The sequence below is a fragment of the Pleurodeles waltl genome, chromosome 5, assembly GCF_031143425.1.
Source record: "Pleurodeles waltl isolate 20211129_DDA chromosome 5, aPleWal1.hap1.20221129, whole genome shotgun sequence".
Classification (NCBI taxonomy): domain Eukaryota; kingdom Metazoa; phylum Chordata; class Amphibia; order Caudata; family Salamandridae; genus Pleurodeles; species Pleurodeles waltl.
In genome coordinates, this window is record NC_090444.1 from 1,860,700,402 (window position 1) to 1,860,724,001 (window position 23,600).

The 23,600-nt window shown below is 44.3% G+C and overlaps 1 protein-coding gene across 1 annotated transcript in view; it reads right to left on the minus strand.

The window, feature by feature from the left end:
- Nucleotides 1–23,600, minus strand: part of LOC138296887 (solute carrier family 22 member 7-like) — a 214,846-nt gene that overhangs the window by 65,677 nt on the left and 125,569 nt on the right. The window contains exons 8-9 of the mRNA XM_069236382.1: nucleotides 593–702; nucleotides 266–480 (exon numbers count right to left, since the gene is read on the minus strand). Coding sequence (XP_069092483.1) covers nucleotides 266–480; nucleotides 593–702 — 325 coding nt within the window. The remainder of the gene's footprint in view (nucleotides 1–265; nucleotides 481–592; nucleotides 703–23,600) is intronic.

Below are 23,600 nucleotides of genomic sequence, written 5' to 3' on the forward strand. Positions count from 1 at the left end.
GACTCGCAGACGGTGTCTGAGACACCTTTCTGCATACCAAATTGCGAGCTGCAATTTGTGAGTCGCACGGACTCGCAAATTGCAAGTCGCAATTTGGCTTTTTCCTACATCTGGCCCTTAGATATTTTCTTCAAACTAGTATGGTGTAATGCTGAATGTAATACGTTGTATTAAATTGCTAATTTCTTCTTTGTTATATAGTGGACACTATACAAAAATGTTATTAAAAACTATTTGATAAAGCATGCTTTCTGGAGAAACTCACAGACTGGAATCATGGTATTGATGCCAATGAAGGAGCCGGCAACAAGGATGCTCCAGGCTTGTATTTGACGTCGGCTTCTCTTCTTCATGAAAACGTACAGGCCCAGCCTGAAGGGTATTTCAATGGCTCCATATATGAAGTTGGTCATGTACATGTCCAGTCCAAACCCTGTGATGTTGAGGCTGATTCCATAATAGGAGAATGCCACGCCAAACCTACATGACAGTGAGCAAAAACATATCTGTAAAAATCTGACTCCACTTTCCTAGAATAATAAAAATGTGAGGTCACCATTTTCTTTTGATCATATACATAATGTTCCCTTACCATACCAGCCCTGTGCATATAGAGATTTTCCTCATTTCCCGAGTTCTGAACAAGTTCACGAATGAGTAATGTGTTCTAGCGTTCTCATCTTCTGCAATCTTACTGAGTACCTGAGAATAGAGATACACAATAGGAAGTAAGGACTTTTGTTTTTCATTGAATTTACTTTTCTCTGCAGGGATGAATCTGCAGCCCGGTAGCTCTGCTTTCACTGATTACAGGTTGAGGACCAGGCTCACTACAGCATGTTACAAACAGGGTTTGCTCTTCACAGAGAACTGAGTCGGGTCTTTCCCATCATAGCTGGTTCTACTTACATATGTAGCCCCCAATAATATTTACTATTACATTATTTTGTCTACTAATACATCCTGAACCTGACCAGTTCTGACTGGATGACCGGCGAGCCACCTACACTTAGCAACAACAAAAATCTGGATAGAGGGACAAGGCACCCTTCCGCCGGAGGGAAGAACCATTTTCTACTTTGAAAATTGCATTATTTTAATTGCACAAACAAATGGTCTCTGCCTCCAAACCAGAATATCAATGGGCCAAAATTTCAAACTTTGTCGGACTGGCAGGCATCAAGCCCTACCAGCAGTGCCATGTGAGATTTGTCTGTGGTAAGACCATGGTAGTTGCTGCCCTCCTAAAAGAACTGGGGAGATGCTGTATGCTCTGGGGAAGCCAATGTGCACACAGTCATTTACCATTGACAGAGAGAGCAAGATGTAATATATATAATGTGCTGACCTAAACTCAATTATCTGGCATCTCTGATCAACTCACTAAGACCTTGAACCTGATTTAGAGTTTAGATGAAGGGTTACTCTATCACAAACATGACTGATATCTGTCTGCCTTAGTGCCCTTGTACAATAGGATATATTACACTTGTTATAAGGTGGACAGCATATCCATCACATTTGTTACAGAGTAACTTGTTTGTCAAGCTCTAAATCAAGCACTTTGTCTATGAGCATTAATGTAAAGGGAGGGAGTTGGGAGCTATATATATTTCAAATGCTAAAAGCATGTCTTTAGCTCCACCCAAGGAAGCTGTTAGCACTCCACTCAAGGTAAATAACAGAGGTTTTCATTTGGAACACACACTTTTCTGTGTGTGTATGTGTGTGGCATTATAGTTAGCTATAGAAATAATAATAATATTTCTATTCATGAAAACCTCAGATATGACATCACTGATGACATAATCTAGTTAATATAATGGTTTGCTATATGGTTTACACAATGGAAGGTATTCAGTGAGGGACATCTACCTCAGGTTTTCTATTATCTCTGTATTGCTAATCTTTTCGCAACATTCAAAACATGAAGCATTTCTATGAAAACACCCACATTTAGTAGATATATTTTTTTAACTGATAAACAGGTGTATGAGAAGCAGAATGAGTTACAGTTGTGAATTAATATCCTGGTAAGTAGGTTTAATGGATTGCCAATCCATTAAACCTTGAAGTTCTTTCAAAAGAATTTGTGACAGTTATTTACCTTAACAACATATACCTGGAAAATACCATATGTGTTATAGAATTTGAAGCCAAATGTTTTACATTTATTCATTAGCCACTGATAAGGCATGCATGACCAGGTCCTATGCACAACTCGCCTGTGGTTTGCAAATATATCTTACACACACCAATATCACAATGCTTACAGTCATACCTCAACGTGAACTGTTAGTAATTCACCTGTACATTATACATCCTTCAACAATGTAAAATGTCTCAATATTTTTACTGAACGTCTAGAAATAAATGTTGCAATCTAATAAATCTCTAGGTTATATAGACATTGTCACTAACACTATGTGACAATGTCAGCATGTGCACAGACATCCAGAGGTGAATAATGTCTTTTAAGAATAAGCTCTGGTTCTTCTCATATGTTTTGGCAACTACTTTGATTTAAGCTACAGCCTATTTGTAATCTTATGTCTGCAATTCATACTAGTTGAGCTGTGTCTCTACCTTGTTTAAACGAAGTACGGGCTCTACTGAAACTTTTATTGGTAGTTAAACTGTGCATCATATAACTTTTACCACAGTAAATCCGACTTGTCTCCAGTACTAAGTTGTTTCTATTTCAGACACGTAAACGTACATATATTCAGTCTCTGATGTATGTATGTGATGGATCATTAAAATGATCTAGGCATTTATAGAGTCATTTGAGGAGCAGTAACTTGGATGATGCCATCAGTGATAGTATCAATTATGCCATTGAACATGCAATAAGTGATGTAATATACAAGATGATAAGCAGGACATGGAGGGGCAGCAAGATACAGTTACCTCAGTGAACTCTAACTGGCAGATTTCAAATGGTTTTGGGGGGTTTAAAATGTTATGGTATTTATGACTATTTAACTGAACTATAACATCCCTTTGGTCATTGATATTTTTCAGTGACTTTCTGAGGATCTTCACTAACATAAAGATGTTATTATCATACCTAATTATGTCACTTTAGCCTTTGTTTTTTCCCAGTGAATATGTACGTTTTTAACAAGCTATTACCATTCCTAATCACAACGTCACCTTACGTTTTTTCAGTCATGTATACAGGTATTTTAATAATGTAACTTAAGATTTTTATCTATATCTAACTATATTGTCATTTTTACTTTTCAGTGAATTTCTGAGTTTTTTATTGTAAGGTAGCAGGTTATTTCCATACATAACTTTAGCGTTACTTTTGTTCTTTCGGTGAATGTTGCAGTTTTATTTAATAAGTTACAATCTTTTTTCTATACCTAACTGTAATGTTACTTTTATCTACTTTTTTCAGTGAATTTTTGGTACTGTGTTTTAAAGTCCCAACCACATGGCTGATGTCAAATGTTTTTGTTACCTTTAGTCATAGTGAAATAAATATTTTTTTATCTTTTTCCATGTTTTTATTACCCTACGTTCAAATGTCCTGTTATCTTTTATAAGTTGCATCCCCAACACTGAAAAAATTCCAAAGAATTTACAAAAGCTTAAAAATATAAACAAGATGTTGGAAAATGGGTTATTGGTAGGGCAGGTAGGTACCTACACCTAGCAACAAGCCACAAACCTCCACATAAGTACAGTTAGGTCTCAGTAAATTAATCCCAGCTCTACCCTTGGTAGCTTGGCATCGAGCATCAAGGCTTAATTTAGGAGACAAAGTGTAAAGCATTCAAATATCACAAAACAGTAATTAAATAAAACACAGGAAACAGTTTAAAAATCCAAAACCAATTTATAAAAATAGCTTATATTTTTATCTTTAAAATGACACAAAAACGATTAAAATCGGTTCAGGGGAACCGGAGATATGAATTTTTAAAGTATTATTATTTTCTAGCGCTTAGAAACAATAATTAGCCTAATTTGCATATCCATTTTACACAGAGCACAGGCCCTGGGACTGGTTAGCAGTACCCAGGGCACCATCAAAGTCAGGAAAACACCAGCAAAAAGTGGAAAATGGGGGCAAAAAGTTATGGGGCCTCTGCAATCAGCCCTGTTTTCTCACACAACCCCCCCCCAGCCCACACGCCCAGGAGACTCAGCCCAACCCTGGGAGAGTCTTCCTGGCTTGTTAGGCAAGGAAGACAGTGAAGAAAACTGGCTGTCCCTTTGCAGGGCCTACTCTGCCTTACATCCTCCTGTCAGGGTCACTCCCTCTGGGTAGTGAAGCCATCCCAACAGTAAAAGGACCCAACTCAAACTGAAACTTCCCTCTAGGGGGGTCTTCCTCCTCTCTCTCTGCCAATTTGGGTAGTGAGGTGCCCACCGCCCCTACTCCTAACTTTGCTAGGGCAACACCTAGCTTACCCAAAGAGGTCACCCAACACTTGAGCAACCCCACCATGACCAATAGGGTCAGGGGGCCTACTTTGCTATTGGCCCTGGGGTCTGCCTCCCAGGCCAAGTACAGTGCTGCCAGGAAGGCTAGCACCCAGCAGAGGCTACTGACAGCTGTCAGCACCCAGAACCACACCCTAAGCTCTCCACTGACAGGTGGCTGAGCTGCTTTAGGGGCAACTTTGGGGTCCTGGCACCCCTCTTGCTGTCTAGAGTGGGGGGTTACCACCTCCTGTGGCAGACACCCTCCTTCCACTCTCTCTTCTGTCAGTGCAGGGGCAACACCCTGCATCTGGACAGCTGCCTGACTACTCAGGACTTCCTTGGTGTCAGGTGAGGCCTCACCAGTGCCAACTCTGGGCTCCCCCCTAACTGGGGCAGAAGGCCCTTGGCTCCCTGGAACTCTCTTTAGGAGTGGCCTACCCTTCCTTTTCTTCTTTCCTTTTCTTGGGGACCCCTGTCTCCTAACTGTAGGGACTGACTCCCCAGGACTTTGGGTTGGGGGGCGCCCTGGGCGACCACCCCATCTGTGACCAGACTCACCTCTGGGAGGTCATTGCCCAGGATACAATCTAGGGGAAGGTCAGCACTGACTACCACCCTAATCCAGTCAAGGATACCCTCCCTCTCTAGGGGCACTATGGCTACAGGTTTGGAGGTGACCTCCCCTGTGGCTATCCTGACTTTCTTTGTCTTTCCTGGGACATACATGTCTGGGGTCACTAACCGGTCACTCACTATAGTGTGACTGGCACAGGTGTCTCTCAGGCCAGTGGTAGGGATCCCATTCACATGAATGTGGTGGAAGTGCCTACTCCCACCCTCAGGGATCACCAGCTTACCATCTGGTCCTGTCTCCCAGCTTAATGCTAGGAGGACTTCATCATCTGAGGAATCCTCCTCTATGGCTACACTGGACAGCCCAGTGCTAACTACCTTCTTTGGACAGGCTGCATCTCCTCTGAAGTGACCTGTCTGCTGACAGTCAAAGCAAGCCCTACTGTCCAAGAGCTTTTTTAACCCTGGGTCTAATTGTCTCTGCTGGTCAGAGTGGGATTTACTCTCCTCCTTCTTAGGGTTCTGGGGTACAGAGGGAGTCTCTGTGGTGGGCTTACCACCTCCCTCCTTAGGTTTTTGGGGACCTGTCCCCCCCTTCTTGGAGTCTCCCCCCTGGGACTTGACAACCACCCTGGTTCTCAACCACTCATCAGCTGCCTCCCCTAGCTCTCTAGGGTTGGTCTGCTTCGAGTCCACTAGATGCTGGCGTAACCTTTCTTGGGTACAATTGGTCAAGATGTGCTCTCTCATGATCAGATTGTATAACCCCTCATAAGTATCTACTTTGTTACCAATAATCCAGCCCTCTAGTGCCTTTAGTGAAATGTCCACAAAGTCAACCCAAGACTGGGTACTGACCTTCTGGGTGTCCCTGAACTTCATTCTAGATTGCTCTGGGGTCAGACCAAACTTCTTGGCTAAGCACCTCTTCATACTAGGGTATGAATCTGCCTCCTCCCCCCTTAAGGTCAGAAGCCTATCCCTCCCTGAGTTGGGGACCAACTCCCACAAAAGGGAACCCCAGTATTGAGGCCTAACCCTTCTCATTTGGAGTGCCCTCTCAAAGGCCCCCAGCCACTTATCTATGTCATCCCCCTCTACATAAGCAGGAACTACCCCCTTGGGTAACCTGGGGCAAACTCCCCCACCCATGGACACCTCAGCTTCTTTATCGCTGCTTCCATCTCTTTTTTCTTTGTATGCCCACTTTTTCTTTTCTAGGGCCAGCTTCTCTGCTTCCAAAGCTATGTATGCTAGCTGGGCCTCCAGCTCTCTTTCTCTGATGGATGGGTTCTCTCCTCCTGAAAGGACCCCCTTCCCACCACTAGCTTTGGATCTGCCCCTAGTGACTGTGTTTACTGAGGACCGTTCTTCCTCATCCTCACTTAGGCTCAGAAGCCTTCCCTCCCCTGAGTGGTTAGAGCTTGCATCTTCCTCTTTTTCTTCCTCCTCTGGAGCTTCCTCTGTCTCTACCTCTTGTGCCTCAGCCCATGCTGTCAGGGATTTAATCAGGATTTGCTTCCTGAGATCAGGGGTTGCAGGCAACCCCCTCTCAATACACAACCCCCTAAGCTGGACTACTGTCAGTGTGGGTAGGCTAGCCAGATCAAGCTCCATGGTTCCCTAGTTTTGTGTCAACAAAAACTTTTTGCAAAAATTGGAAACAAGAATTTAGAAAAATTACAAAAATTCAATAATTGAAATTAATCCAAATTAATATATAAAAAAAAATTTAAAATTAAAAATTAAAAACAATTTTTGCACTAGGACAATTTAAAGGACTTTTAATTTGTTTTATCTAAAACTGTAACGTGATATTGAACACAAGTACAGGATCCCGTCGCTGCTTCCAATTATGTTGGAAAATGGGTTATTGGTAGGGCAGGTAGGTACCTACACCTAGCAACAAGCCACAAACCTCCACATAAGTACAGTTAGGTCTCAGTAAATTAATCCCAGCTCTACCCTTGGTAGCTTGGCATCGAGCGTCAAGGCTTAACTTAGGAGACAAAGTGTAAAGCATTCAAATATCACAAAACAGTAATTAAATAAAACACAGGAAACAGTTTAAAAATCCAAAACCAATTTATAAAAATAGCTTATATTTTTATCTTTAAAATGACACAAAAACGATTAAAATCGGTTCAGGGGAACCGGAGATATGAATTTTTAAAGTATTATTATTTTCTAGCGCTTAGAAACAAAAAGCGCCAATCGGGTCATCTGGTTGCACCAGGACCGGGGCAAAGTCAAACTTTCAGGCCGACCGCGATGGAGCCCTGCTCGGCTACAAGTCGCGGGAGGCCTCGGTTAAAAAGTTACCTTCTGACTTAGTCTCTTTTTTGATGTTTTTCTTCCCCGGGACGAACCTGCCAGTTGGATCCGACCTCCTGGAGCCCTTGTCCGGATACGCGAAGTCGGTTTCCTCGGTGGTGATTTTTACCTTCGGACTTAGTCGTTTTTTCGAGATGAAAATCCTTCGACCGGGGTAAACCTGGATCTTGATCCGACGTCCGTGGAGCCCTTCTCGGATACGATGGCTGGAAGGTCCCGGTCAACTTTTTACGTTCGGACTTAGTCTCTTTTTTGGATGTTTTTCTTTACCGGGACGAACCACGAAGTCAGGCCGGGTCGCGGTTGAGGCAAGCCGGCTAGAATTTCCGCGTCGGGTCGGTCACTTTATGGAGCTTTTTTTCAAAAATTCTCCAATCTTTTCCAAACTTCTGGGGCTTCACCCAGATGTTCTTTTAGGGTTCTTTTGGGGTCCACAGCTCACCCCAAGGGTCCAGAAGTTCTGTGATGGTCCTTGGGAAGTGCGGACTTCAACTCCCAGAATACACCTGGCGCAAACTCCTTTTTGGCCACTGGACAGTGGTCAGCTGGTCACTTTTTCAGGAGTTGGTGCAGGGGACTCTGGATAGCAATTTTTCACCTGTAGCAAACAGGGAGTCCCTCCTTGAACCAGTGGAAGCCAGGCAAAGTCCTTCTTGTGGTGAAGCCCAAGTGTGCAGCTGGTGCAGTCTTTCTGAGTGCAGGGTCCAGGTGCAGGCCAGGGGTCCAGCAGGGCAGTCCTTCTTCTCCTTGTAGTTCTTTCTTCTTGAAATTTGGTGGGGATCTGAGGTGTGGGTGCAGGTCTGCCAGTTTTATCCTTGCTCCTGGGTGAAAAGCAGGGGGGCCCTGGTTCTCCAATCAGGGACAGGGTCGTCCCCCTGTGATGACCACTTCCTGGGAAGTGTGGCAAAAATCCATCCCAGAAGGCAACAGTCTCTAAAAATCCAACATGGATGAATCTGATTTTTGGAGGTTACATCTGGCTGAGCCCACCCACTGGTGTGGCTAAAAATCATAAACACACCCCTCTCCTGCCCTCTCCTAATCTAATCAAGGGGGCACCTAATTGTCTGGGGTTGCAGGATGTGGGGGTGTTGCTGGGTGCTCCAAATGTCCTTCTCTGCCTTTGAAGACCAGTTTGGCAGCCCTCCCCCTTCCTGCCTCACCATCTGCTGAGGGGAGATTCTCTCCCCCAAGCACATTCCTTTGTGTGAAGCCAGGCCACTTCACACCTAATCAAGGCAGCCTGGCAGAAGCTGCTGCAGGCTGGCCAATCAGAGCACAGCAGCAAAAACAATGCAGAGCTGAAATTGGCAACTTTTTAGGTAAAGTCTAAACTTTTTACCTGGACAAGTTATATTAAATCCAACAACTGGAAGTTGTGGGATTTATTACAACAATCAATTTGATACCAAATTCTTGGTATGTAACATTTAAGGAGACTTTAAAATTTAAAATAAAGTCTGCCCATTCTAGCCTATGAAGGCCATTTACTTCAATGAGGGAAAAACGAATTTGGCTGTTTTTACCTCACCAGGGCTTATAAATCTATTTTTATAAAGTCCCTGCTTATAGTTACATGGCACCCAGCCCTAGGGGCACATAGGGCACACCTTACGGGTGACTTATATGTAAAAATAAGGTAGTTTAAGACTTTGGAAGTACCTTTAATTCCAAAGTTGAATTTGCATATAACTTTAATTTAAAAGCAGCCAGCAAGGCAGGCTTGCTTTTAAAATGACACTGGGCACCTCAGAAGTGCACCTAGGTGTGCACCACCTATGCTGTGGTCCCTAAACCTACATGCCCTACCATATACTAGGGACTTATAGGTAGGTTAACTTAGCCAATTATAATTAGCCTAATTTGCATATCCATTTTACACAGAGCACAGGCCCTGGGACTGGTTAGCAGTACCCAGGGCACCATCAAAGTCAGGAAAACACCAGCAAAAAGTGGAAAATGGGGGCAAAAAGTTATGGGGCCTCTGCAATCAGCCCTGTTTTCTCACACAAGATTTTTTAGAACCACCTCTTTTGGTTTAAAACTAGTAAAATGTTATGCTTTAAAGAGCACTATAGTAGGATATATTTCTCATTAAAAGGCTAGTCCATTGGTACAAACCCAATAGGGAAATATCTATGATAAGGTATTAGCAGTTTAATGTGTTTAATAAGCCATTTCAGTAGGTTATAAAGGTATCATAAATTCTGATAAGGACAGGACATGGTAATATATCTTATTACGACAGAAGGAGGTTATGCTAACCATTAAATGTCTTCTACAGCATAATTGTTGTGTCCACAGAGACATTATTATAACAAGTAAGCAGGCTTTTAATGGTCAGTTTACACAGTATTGTGGATAGTGAAGTCCAGATTTATGAATGCTTTGCATTAGGTTTGTGTAACTTTTGTAATGCAAACCTAATGTAAAATATTATTGTGGGGTTTAATGTAGCAAGGTAGAAGTATTATGTGGTATGACTGTGGGATTCTTACCATGCATTCTATCACAGTACCTAATAGTGGACCTCAGATTCACACCAGAAAACCCTAGCTCAGCCATGGTAGAGTGTCAAAGAGCAGTCAGGCTACTTAGAGGAACATATGTAAAGCATTTTACAAAACCAACATGGATGATAAGTAATTAACACGATTTGAAAGAAATCTGACACCAATTTATAAAAATAAAGTGTATTTTATATCATTGTAGACATTAAAACATTTGCAATAAAAAGCAATCAACCGGACATATGAATTTTCAAAGGATAAATACATTACTGCTGGCAATTCTTATCATTGAAGTCAATTTGAGAAAATCACCTATGCAATCAGTCACTTGTAGGTTGAGTTCTGGGGAATCCACTAGAGGTTAAGTTATTGGAGGCCCTGGGAGCCAGTAACCACAGTTAGATCAATTTTACTTGGTCTGCAGGGCTGGTTTGCAGAGTGGTGTTAGCTGTCCTTGGTGCTGAACGGGGATTGTGGTTCCTGCAGGGCACCTTGGCAAAAGGCACCTTGCGGGGGGATCTCAGTGGATTTCTTGGATCCTAGATCTGGTCTTAGGTAAGAATTCACCAGGCAGAATGACTCGGGCGCACCCAGGGATCCCGGGTGCAGAGATGCTCCTGGTTGTCCAGAGTGCTGAACGGATCAGCGGGTACTGTCAAAATGCAGCACTCAGAAAACACACACTTATAGGTGGATTTCAACTCTAGCCCTCGGATGTAGAGGCCTTTCAGGTCCCAGGACCACAATTGAGCTGCTAGTTCTTCACTACCTTGTCCAATGGCTCCAGGTGCAGCGGTAACCTTTCAGCTGTCACTCACAGGCTGGTCGCACCAAAGATGCTTTGCCACACAGTCGACCACACCTCCTTCAAGATAAAATCTCTCAGCAGTGGGGCCATTGATGACGTCAGTCACTATAGCTGTGGGACGTGCTGGAGGCGGTGATGTCTTGGGAGGGGTTGGCTACTATGCTGGTCACAAGACAAACCAGCATTTGTATCAGAAAAAGTAACCCACAGGCACTTTAATGGCTAGAGGCTTTCAGGAGGGGAGTAGCGGTTGAAAAATTGGACAGAATATCACTACCACTCCCAGGACGCAGGACACTGAGTTTCTTTGGGTTTCCTCACAGGGAGCCCTTTGGGTTGCAGTTCTTGCGGCGCAGCACATTGCTAATTTTGCAGCTTGTAGGGGAGTCTGCTTTTGTTTCTGGTGTCCACTGGTATCCCTCTTGAAGGGACTGAAGAGTTTCAGCCACAGGCACACGTTGACACACAGTTTGAGTATGTGGTCTCAACAGGACACTTAAGTGACTGTTGTTTGAGCTGCGGCAGAGTCTTTAGTACTCTTGTCGGTGGAGGCATCTTCTTGATGCCTCTTCTTGGTTGCAAAATCAGAAATGAGGTTGTGGTGCCAGGGGAGCCCCTTGAATCCTGGTTTAGGGGGCGTTAATGGTGTCGGGGACGGTGGCTACTTATCCCCATGGCTAGCCCGCCCCTATAGTGACCACATACAGTGGGTGTACATTACTAAACTACCCAGAATGCTCTAATGGAGGGTTTTTTCAAAATGCCAGAACCCCTCCACGCATGTACAGACCTGCTAGCCCACCTTAGGGGTGTGGCTAGCCCTTTGGAAGTGTACGCCTCCTAACTATTCAATTTTCCCGCCTTCTGGACTGGTCAGGGTGGGTAGGCCATTATCCTCCTGTGGGGGCACTGGAGATCACGTAAACTGGGTGGGAAGAGCCTTTGAAGCTCGACACCTTGATTATAGTAAATACTAGCCATCCTAGGAGGAAGGAGGAGTGACCTCCTTCCTGCCCAGGCCTTTTGTCTCTGTCCTGTGGATGTGCCAGCGCGTGCAGCAGGATGGCAGACTTCTGTCTTGGTGGCAAAGCACTCGGGAAAGCTTGACAAGGCAGTGGAGAAGAGAGGCAGTAAAGAGCTGGTATCATGGTGGCAAACCTCTGAGAATGCCATCTGGGTACATGGTAGGTAATCCTGGGCATGTGAATCATGCTCAGGGTTAAAAAGCACAATGTTTGACACAAAACACTGGGGAATTCAGCCTGGGCCATCATGGAGCCATCAAAGAGCTGGGCATCGGGGGTCAGCCCGATTACCAGCCCATTTTATCCAATGGACCACTGGTCACTTGCGGTAGTATTAAGTTTAACAAGCATTTGCAATGCAACGGGTCTCACATTTGCTTGAGTTTGAGCAATTGGTATTGTAAATTCCTAACTGGACTTTTCTTGCCAAATGAATTAAAAATGAAGTGTAAAACAGTTGACGGAAGCAAGCCTATTCAAAGCACCGCCGCTGCCATGAGCGTGAGAGTTATTAGCTCTCTGCCTTATTATCTAGAAAGGATCACTGCTGGGATGTAAGGCAAACGAAACCGGAGGAGGGGCCATCACACGCTGTAACAGGAGGAAGCGTGACGTAGTGAGATGGCCAACAAAGATGTTCAGGAATGTTCACTTAGCTAATAAGTCAAGGGAGGGAACTCAGCACACAAAGGAGGGACATTTCACAACATGCACCAATAAAAATTAAGCATTTAAGACAAGCACAACAACGAATGAATAGCAAGAGAAACGCGCCACTATGTTTTGCAATGTTTCTTTGATTTATATGTGAAGTAGAGCATTACTGCATTAGATAAGAAAAACTGCTGATGTGGTGTCTCTAGGTTGTCAACAGCTCTTGATTTTCTCTATCTATCCCTCTATCCACCACAGTATAACAATGTTTTCCTTCTTAAATTTTTTGCAGGATGCAACTGTTGCGTTTCTCTTTCAGGGTGTAAAATTGTAGGGAAGGGCACAATGGTCAGCGGCAAGTCAAAGGAAACTTAATGGTGGTAAACCCTTGAATTTTGAAAAAGACTAAAAAGTTTTTTAAACAGCTGAGAGAAATGTTTTAAATTACCACCAGATAGCCCATCAGCTCAGGTTCTAGAACGATACAAATTGTCTGGAATATGTAGCATCTTTCTGCGTTCTAGTTTGGACTTGGAAGGGGAATAACAGGAGGTGGCCTAGATCTGGTTCTCTTCAGATAGATGATATTGAACACGTGATAGAGACTATGGGGGTCATTCTAACCCTGGCGGTCGGCGACCGCCAGGGCTAAAATGACGGAAGCACCGCCAACAGGCTGGGTCCGGCGGTTTCCCACATGATTAGCCCCGGCTGGGCTAATCCTCCATGGCGGCGCCGCCATGGGGATTCCGACCCCCTTCCCGCCACCCTGTTTTCACCGCCAGGAACAGGATGGCGGGAACGGGTGTCGTGGGGCCCCCTAACAGTGCCCCAGGGAGTGAAAATCGTGACGGGTGCAACTGCACCCGTCGCACCCCTGCAACTCCATTCGGAGCCGGCTTCATTGTTGCAGGGCCTTTCCCGCTGGGCCGGCGTAGCGCTCCTTTGACGGGCGCCCGCCGGCCCAGCGGGAAAGTCAGAATGGCCTCACGCCCATTTGGCGGTTCCCGCCAGGCGGGCGGCGTCTTCCGCCCGCCAGGGTCAGAATGACCCTCTATATAATTACGGGATGATCCATCATGGGTTCACACTATATAAGCAATTGCTTGCAGCGGTGGCTTTCAATTGCTAAAAAGAAAACTCCCCTTTCAAAAAAGAAAGGCCAGGAAAATGTCCTCACAAGGAGCAGAGACTATTCTGCAGTAGCAGTGGTGAACAGGGAGTGCAAAAAACCTAATAAAAAGAAGCTAGAACTAGCAAAGGAATGGCCCACAACATATAACCAATGTTTATTAGAATTAAGTAACTATGTGCAAACAGGCCAGCATTTTCCATCATTATGTAACCACAGTGGCTTGACAACAGCTAAAGTAGACAGAGTTATAGCAATACCAAATGCCATTACTTCTAAAAGGATTGCTGCTCTGCTGTGTATTTGTACTCACCGCCAAGTGTATATTGACATAAATAAATTAAAGAAACTGTTTATCACCTCCAAGCCTCAAGGTCTTTATGTCAAATAAGGGGAAGGAGCAAACAATGAGCAAATAGCTGGTAGTACATTAACTGAGGAAGAGATACTGCTGTTAACAGAGGAAGAAAGGAAAAGACAGAAATTGGATGTGAATAGTGAATTCAATTCCTGGAGCACAGGTAGAGACAACAATCAGAGCAGTCCCCTAACATTGGAACAGAGCATCCATTCCGCAGGGCCTGTTTTACCTCCTAAAAGAACTTCAACTTACCCATCACTTTCATGCCCCTACATACACTGTGAAAGAAATAACACACACAAGCAGGCTCTGGGTCTAAAACCAGGCTAACCACATGTCCCTTATTTTCATATATCCCTGGAGGGTGATTTAACTAGCGTATTTGACACGCCAACTAGTGCCAGAGAAGGTGGTGCCACAACACCGGTCCTGAATAGGCACCTATCCTTAGGGGGGGGCATATTTCTTGTTTTTGCCACCCCTGTCCCAACTTCGACTTTTGGTCTAAGGGAGGATTTAGGGCTGAGTGCACAAGAGAAAAACAAAGAGGAGCAATGAGAGGAGTTAGCTCACCTAAGGAGGGAGGAAGAGAAGTTTCTGGATAAGGTGGACACTGAAAAGGAGAGAATAAAATGCTCTATCAATAAACTTCAGGATAACACAGATAGCAGAGAACAGCTGATACTTACACTGTCACACACACGGGCACTAAAGGTAAAGGGTGAGAACTCATATAATGATGATGTACTATTAAACCCTAAAATGACTGCACCAAAAATAGTGTTAGGAGGGACAGCAATGTTAAAACCATGGACCACCTTGGAAGCAGCTCAGATGGCTAAGGATGCCCCAGAGCCATTCACAGCCAGTGTGAAATATTATGAATGGCTTCATAAAATATGCATTGCTTATACCCCCCTTCCCAGAGATGTAGCAATGTTATTAAAACTAGGATATAGCAGCAGATGGCCTTTGGTAAAAAGTGTGTTCCAAATTCCACAGGAAAGGGACTGGACAATACTGACTAATAATATGGATGTCACAGAAAATAGACTGATGAATTGGTTAGAGTCTGTCAGGGACAGAATAAATGGCTTAGCAGTGAAACATGGTGATTTTTCACAAATAACAGCCGTGTTGCAGAAATCAGGGGAATCAGTGGCTGATTACATCCTAAGGTTCAATGAAGCATGGGATAATAGTGCAGGTGTACCCCGCATGACAGAGGCATATAAAGTATTGGCATCTCAGACCCTTATGAATGGATTATTAGCATCTGTGGCCCATAGTTGTAAACTGCGCCACCCTGACTGGCCTGCTAAAGAATATCAAGAGTTGTGCACGCTTCTGGCAACTATGGAAAGGGATGGTATTTTCAAAGTAAAGAAGGACTCAGCTAAAACTGACAAAGGGATGATGTTGCAGCAAGTACAATGAGAGGAGGAGCCAGAGGGAATGTACTATCAGGGGGCGCAACGTAGACAGGATGAAAGACAAGGATACCGGAGAAGAGACAAGAGTAGTGATCAGTGCTATGCGTGCCGGAGGTAAGGGCACTGGGGCCGAAATTGTAAAAGTTATAGAGGTAGAAGAGATAGAAATGACCGGTATGAGAGAAAAGATAGAAACAACAGGTATGACAGGTTGGACAGGGATGAGGTCCAGCTATCAGCACCAACCATGCCTAGAGACATTAGGCAAACACAGCACTACCTGAGGAAGCCTTTTCAGCAACAACATGGATCGGCATAGGACCACGTGGAGAGATGACCCAAACAACAGAAAACCGGCGAGCTCAGTGCTTTATGATGAAGGTATCAGACACACCTGAGGAGAATCCCATGTTCCCAATTAAGGTAGGAGGTATCGAAATTGATTTCCTAATAGAAAGCGATGCAACTATCTCTGCAGTAAGAAACAAGTTGGGCCCCAGTAGTGGCGAAATAGTAACTACCGTAGCTGTGAATGGAATGCTGATGCATGAAGAGTTTTCAGATCCCTGCCAGTTTCTGTTGAGGATTTCACAATGACCCATCAGTTTCTCCTGTCACCAAATGCACCCATCAATTTGCTGGGAATATACATTCTCTGTAAATTGCATGCAACATTATATTTTTCACAAAATGGGATTTACTTACAAGTACCTGAGGACAGGTTAAAATTGGCTAATACAGTGCTTACTGCTTGCAAATTGAGTGAGGATTCTATGTTACGTCCAACCCCTGTCTTGTCTCTCTCTGCAAAACGCTACCAATGGACTCCATTACAGGCAGAGTTCTAAAATGACATGTTTCAAGAGCTGTTTAAATACAGCCCTGACATTGAGAGTGACGTGGTGACTAAGTTAGTGTAGTTGGCATTAGTACCTGGGCAAAGACACTTTACTGCAGCATTTTTACAGGCCCAGTGCCTGAATGGTACACCTACGTGGCAGACAAATATTTGTACTGAACAATGGAGTTGCATGAAGACACATTGTATGTAGGAAAATAAGAGTGTGCTGTGAGCACTGAGCTAAATGTAAATTAGCACTTGTATAGCGCACTACTCACCCGTTAGGGTCTCAAGGCGCTGTACTCATACCGCTATGGAACCCCTCCTGGCTTTTCCCTGTGAGGCGCCCACTCCTGAGCACCCCCAGGGTGAAGCCAGGCATCCAAGCGCTGTTGGGGCCGTTGTGGAGATTAAGCAAGCTATTGCCCAGAGTTGCAGAGTGGGACCCATGAATTAGATTAGGCACCGAGGCGAGAATTATCTGGTCAAGGGGAATTGAGCCCAAGACCTGCCGAAGTGGGACTTGAACCCTGGTCTTGAGCCAGATCTCTGCTTCAGGGTCTGCCGCTCTAACCATTGAGCCACACTTCTCCACTAGGACCACCGGAAGAGAGGTTATTTCAGGTGTCAGCTTCAGAACCACACGTGTCTATAGCTGTAGCACCAGGATTCTACCCTAAAGATTTGTGCCCCAGGGTCAAACGTCTCCGGGACCCACCAAGAACTAAGGACTTTACATTTCCTTTGGGAGTTGTGTCTGTGTTGGGAGATGGAGAAGGATGGTGTTGGACGTTGTGTATGCTCAGAAACGACAGGGCTGCAGTTTTGACAAGCTTCAAGGGAATATGGCTTTACAGCTGACAAAAAACAAGGTCCTAGAAGAAGTGAACTCAGAGGTTTGGGCAAAACACAAAAATGAGACAGGATTGTTGGAAACATGCCCTCCACATAAAGTGACGCTTACGGAAAATGCAGAACTACCTGATGTGTGTCAGTACAGACTGTCACCTCAGGCAGAGGAGGGAATAAAACCTGTGATTGAGTCTCTCTTACAACAAGGTATCATTAAAAAGACCAATAGCCCTTTATTTGTCAAATAATTCCATTGCTCAAGGGCAACACTGGGCAATATAGATTCATACAGGATTTACGCCAGATAAACAACATTGTGGTTCCCTTAGCACCTGTTGTGCCTGACTCCAATACTATATTATCTTCTATACCGGCAGAAGCAAAGTACTTCTCAGTTAGAGATCTTGCAAGTGCGTTTTTCAGTATTAGAGTCCATCCAGAGAGTGTGTACCTCTTTGACTTCACAATGAAAGATACCCAGTACACTTTCACAAGACTTGCCCAAGGCTTCACAGAGAGTCCCACGGTCTATGCACAGGCAGTAAAGAAAGGCCTGGACAGCCTACACCTGGAAGGCGGCAGTGTCATCTTGCAGTACGCTGATGATCTCTTCATGGCAGCTCCATCACTTGAGGCTTGTGAAAGAGACACTGTAGCTCTGCTGTGCCACCTCCAGGAGAGAGGACACAAAGCCTCATTGTCAAAATTTCAGTGCTGTCAAAAAAAGGTGACTTACCTTGGTTATGTATTATCCAAAGGTGCGCGCTGCATATCACCTGACAGAATAAAAATGATTCAAAGTATGCAGCCCCCGTCCACCAAGGAACGAATGATGTCCTTCCTGGGGATGATGAACTACTGCCGCCAGTGGATCCCTGAGCACAGATCCTATGATGCATTCTTGAGGAAGTGCACACTACAAGATGCACCCAACAACACTGTATGGACTAATGAACGTGCAGAATGTTTCAAGAAACTGAAAGGGACATTGTGTACTGCGCCAGCATTGGGGCTGCCTGATTACAAACTGCCCTTCCATCTCTATGTGTCAGAGCACAATGGCATTGCAAATGGTGTGCTGACACAGCAGCATGGCCCCGGATAAAGACCTGTAGCGTATTACTCTGTGACTTTGCCTTTGGCAGTGACTGGGCATCCAGCCTGTTTGAAAGCAGCCACCACAGCTGCTGTGAGGGTAGAGAGGGCAGCTCCCATTGTGATGGACTACCCTTGTACTGTTTATGTGCCATATTCGGTACAGTTGTTGTTGTCATGAGCAGCAACACCATTTCTCGACGGGCAGGCACACAGGTTATGGGGTCACGTTGTTGTCTAACACTAATATCACCATTAAAAAAATGCCCACCTGTTCAAAGTCAAATCGTACTTTATTGCGACCGTAGGTCCTAAAAGTTACACATAAAATAGTAAAAAAGAAAGTGCATACGTTATCATTGTGTTTTCACACTAGCTTAAAATAAAGTTTAGAATAAAAATAGCTTCTCTAAAACATTCAAATACTGGCAATAAAAAGTCAATCATAGGCCATAGCCTACTATAGTTAACCTTTATTCCCAGTGCATAACTTAACATTTAAATGCCAAGGTTTCTAAAATGTCTGCATCACAATGTTAAAATAATAGAAGTATTTAAGAGCTAACAAAACAGTAAAAGGTGGTTACGAATTCAAATTTTGTGGATAATACTATCATCAAGATAAAAACAAACCGTCCGACCCAAAATTTTAAGTACTAAGTTAGCATTATAAATTGATACAGTTTCATAATGATTTAGATAACATACTTTGACAAAAGGAGCCTACTACCTGCACAATCATATGAGCACATTTTTTTAAGCACGGTCAAATCATTAGAGACACGTGCACAGTGTGGCAGAAAGCTTATATCATAACTTAAAAAAGATATCAGATTCATGTTAAAATGACATGAATACCAAACAAATGCATAAAAATAACTGTTTGCAGCTAACACTGATGATAAAGTAGCAGAAACACAGGATGATTACCCACATATTGTCTAAAAAAAAGAAAAACAAAATCTGTTCCAAAGCCCTGTCCAAACCACATGGTCAAATCGTTCTTTACCCATAATGTGGGCAAAACACTGAAACATGGTACTGTAATAGCCCTATGGCGAATGGACCAAGCTGCTGACAAATATTTAGTAACCGCACTTACTACCAGTGTGGACTGGTCATATTTACAAATTCTATGAGCATTGGCACAGTCGTATAAAAACAAAGCCTTGCACAACGGGATAATCCATTTTTTCCTTGGACTCTTGTATAGGGGACAGAAGAAAAGCACATGTTCGGTTGATTCCATGCATAAATAGCAATTTATGCATTTATTGGCATCAGAGCTATTCTGTGACCATCGGGCAGCAAAACTGTTAACTGGTAGAATACCGTATCTAAACTGAAGGAATAGAGCACGAGCACGTGCAGGTATTGGGAGATCAAGGAATTGCTCAGGCCATGGCTCCTGTTTGCCGAGCAAAAATTCTGATGTTAAACGGCCCACCTGTTACTATGAAGAATCTGCTCGTTGGCCTTCTCCCAATATTTAAGTTTTCCCGACATTGACTTCCACAAAATAAACAAAATTGGTCAACCAGATTTTGCAATCCCAGGGGTGATTTTGCCAAGATGATGGTATCATCCTCATAAAGCATTCCTGGGATTTTATTACCTGCCAGCCTAGGTGAATCATTGTTACAATTAGTTAAATACTTAATACAGTTGTTTATATATAAAAGAAAGAGGGTAGGGGCAAGGACACAGCCTTGCCTACTCCTCTCTCAATGATAACTGGGTCTGGTAATTCGCCATCCTTGACACTCCTGATTTGGGCAAAAGTGCCTTCATGAAATCGGACAATAAGGTTCAAAAGGCCTTTAGGGACTCCCACGTTGGCCTGTGTCAGCCATAATGTATTCCTGGGTACCAGGTCAAAGGCCCTCGAAGGTCAATAAAGGGCACATATAGGTTCTCACCTCAGATATCCACTGTCCTCCATTTAGTTGCCAAAAACCTCAGGACTTGGTCTATTGTGCTAACCGCAGGTCTAAAACCTGCCTGTAAATCAGAAATGGCCCCACTCTCTGTAATCCACTCTTCTAAATGGAACAAAATCTGCTTCGCAAAAAGTTTTTGAAAGTTGTCGAGTAGGCTTATTGGACGATAATTAAAAGGTTCGCAAGGACTACCTTTCTTGAAAAGGGGAACTATCTCAGCTCCCCTCCATGTGTAAGGAATAGGTGCTCCTGCGGCAACTGCGTTACAAACCTTGTTCAAGTGGGGGGCCCAGATATCAGGGTTTGATTTGTAAAGATCGCCAGGTATTTTATCGAGACCCGGCCTTTCTCCACTTGAGGGAAGCTATTGATGCCTTAGTTTCGGGTAGGGAAATCTTGATTGGAGGAGCAGTAATTTCCCTAGTGCTGATCAGCTCCCTGAAATTAGGTTCATTAACCCCTGAGTAAAGTGACCCAAAATGATTTACCCATACTGCCGGGAGAATCGAAGTACCAGGCAAGGGCCGGGAATCACCACTGTCATTTGAAATCAGCTTCTGAAACTTGGAGGCATCGTTAGCTCTTGCAGCCTCCAAGAGAGCAGCCCATCGTTTCTCCTCCCAACTTCTTCGTGCCTTGGAAAGTTTCTGCCTATAGCTCTCTCTTGACTGTCTTATTGGATCTCTGATCCCCCTTCTCGGGTTCGTCAATAATTTGTGCCTGGCTTCCTTACATGATTGATTGAACCACCTCTTGCTACACCTGTTTCTTGTTTTAGTGATAACTTCGTTAGTGAAAAGGTTTTTTAAAGAGTTGAATAGTTCCATATGAGCAACCAGGAGCCTAATATCATCCTCAAGTAAATGGAGCATATGCTCCATTTGATCTGCCATAAGGCTGTATATTGATGAAAGAGAGCCTAAAGAGGAATTAACAACATCCCACTTGACATTCCGTTTGTTATTTGTCATGGTAAGCTGCTGCGCTTAGTCCCTGGAATCAGGGGCCTCTATTGTGGGCAGCAGACCCCTAATAGAATCAGCGGGTCGTCGTCGCTTTCTTCATGTTCTTTTACCACCATATCGACCATATGCTCCCACAAGCGGATGTTTAATGTAAGGTAATCAATATAGCTCATATAAGCTCCACGTCTGAAAGTGGGACAAGGTTTAGCATATGAGCAGGAGCGACTGTTACAAGTGTGGAGGCCATACGCAAGTGTGATATCAACAATTTGGTAAGCCGTTATGCTCATTCTGAGACTTTTGTTCATTGCTAATTGCGGCATACCCGAAAGAATGTCCTCTTCTTGGTAAAGCTCTTGGGCCAGAGAATAGGGCTCAAAAGTAGCACTGAAGTACCCTGCGATTAAGATGTAATGGGTAGTGGATCTACTGGATAAAATATTATCAAAAACAGTTAAAGCATCGGACTCGCAGTTACTGCCCACACTCCTGCTATATATATTCACCAATGTTAGGGGTTATTCTCTTTGGGTGGATAATGTTAAGCCTTGCAAGACAGCACAACCCATGTCCACTTCCTCAACCTGGCACTTGAGGGAACTGCTAACCCATTTAAGTAAACCACCCGAGGGTCTTCCAGAAGTCACCTTACGTGCTGGAAACCAAAAACTCTTCAAACTGAATCTGTGCTTGGACTCCAGGGCCCATGTCTCTTGGAACAGGCATATATTGTGCTCATCTATAAAAGAGCCTCAGTCTGGAATTCCCATTTTGGACTCAAGCCCGGCTATATTCCAACTAAGGGCTGTGACCGGCGCATCATCCTGGGTTTGTGATACAATCTGTGTGGGGCTCATAGAGTTCGGATTGCCTATTAGATCTACCGCTCAACTACCCACTCTAGGTCCCCCAAAACCTTTATCTCCAATGGTATCGCACATCCCAGGGAATTCAGAACCGGCCATGTTCCAACCAAGCACAATGGCCGGTGTATCATTCTGGGCTAGCGGTACAATTTGTGGAGGACCTATGGAATCTGCATTTGCAATCCGCTCTTCTTCCAGGTTGCTTACTCTAGATCCCCCAAGTTCCCTATCTCCAGAAGTGATACACTCCCCAGTGTTAATCTGGGCCCCATATCCCAGCCCACCTGTTAATTTGGCAACATTATTACCTGCAATAGGTGATTCTGATGAGGTCCCTGACCATGACTGTGTTGAGGCTGTAGAAACATGCACCACACCCACACCAGATTTACAACAGACATCATTAGAAAAGGCAGACTATGAGTGGTACACTGATGGGTCTTCCAGCAGACTAACAGGCACTAATTACAGCAACAGTAGACACCATAATGGAAAGTGCAGCCCTGCCACCTGACACATCTGCCCAAGAAGCTGATCTGTATGCTATACCAAGAACCTGCTTCCTAACGGAGGGGAAAACTGAACCTTTGAAGTTGTCCATGATTTTAGACAGCTGTGGCAGTATTGAGGTTTCATAACAGCAGCAGGGCGCCCAATTCAAAATGGTCTTTTAGTAAAGAACTTGTTAAAAGCAATACTACTACCTAACAGCACAGCGATCATAAAATGCGAGGCCCATACGGGAGCTAAGACCAAGATAGCCAGAGGAAATGCCATGGCTGACACAGCAGCAAGAGAGTATGTTACAGCCAGTACAGATGGTGCCCCGAATGGCTAAAAGCATTCCAAAAATTCAGCTCATTCAGAGACAACTGTTACTATGTGATGTGAAGGAAGCACAATGCTCTGCAACACTAGGTGCGGAAAGAGTGTGGATTGATGCTGGGTGTGCGCAAAATGATCTGGGATTCTGGGTCCACCAGGATGGGAGACCTATGGCTCCGCGCAGAATGTTACTTTCCATTACAAGGCTTGCTTATAGACCCACTCACATGGCACAAGGAGGGATGAATGAGCTAATTAGACAGGAATGGTTTGCACCAGGGATAACAGCCTTCACTGCACAATTCTGCTCCCAATGTCTTGTCTGTGCCCAGCATACTAAAAGCCGGTCCCCTGCTCCACATGATCACTTGCCAGTACCACAGGGTCCCTTTATCAACGTCCAAATAGATTTTGCCTAAATGCCCACAGTGAATGGATTCAAATATTTGCTGGTGTGTTTGGATCAATTTTCAAAATAAGTGGAGACATTTCCCAAAAGGAAGATTGATGTGGTAACTGTTGTGTGATGCTTAATGAAAGACACCATACCCTGATTTGGGGTCCCCCAGGGCATTAATAGCTACAGGGGGTGCATTTGTGGCTGCAGTTGTGCAAAAAGTTCAGGACAGGTGGAGAGGGTGAACCCCTCAATAAAAAATAGAGTAGCAAAGACACCTGATGCAACAGGCCTGAAGTGGCCTGATGCGCTGCCTTTAGTGCTGCATGCCATGAGGGCAACGCCATCCAGAACAACTCCTTTGTCCCACCATGAGGCACTGATGGGGCGACCTCTGTCTGCGGGGCTGAGGTTGCCTCTCCCAGCATCTCAAGCAGCACTGCCGTGGACAAATGAAAACATTTCGGACTATGCTATAAAGTTGTCAGCAGTCTTGAAGCATCACCATCTCCAGGCGAAGGAAGCTTTGTCCCATCTGTCCTCAGAGCG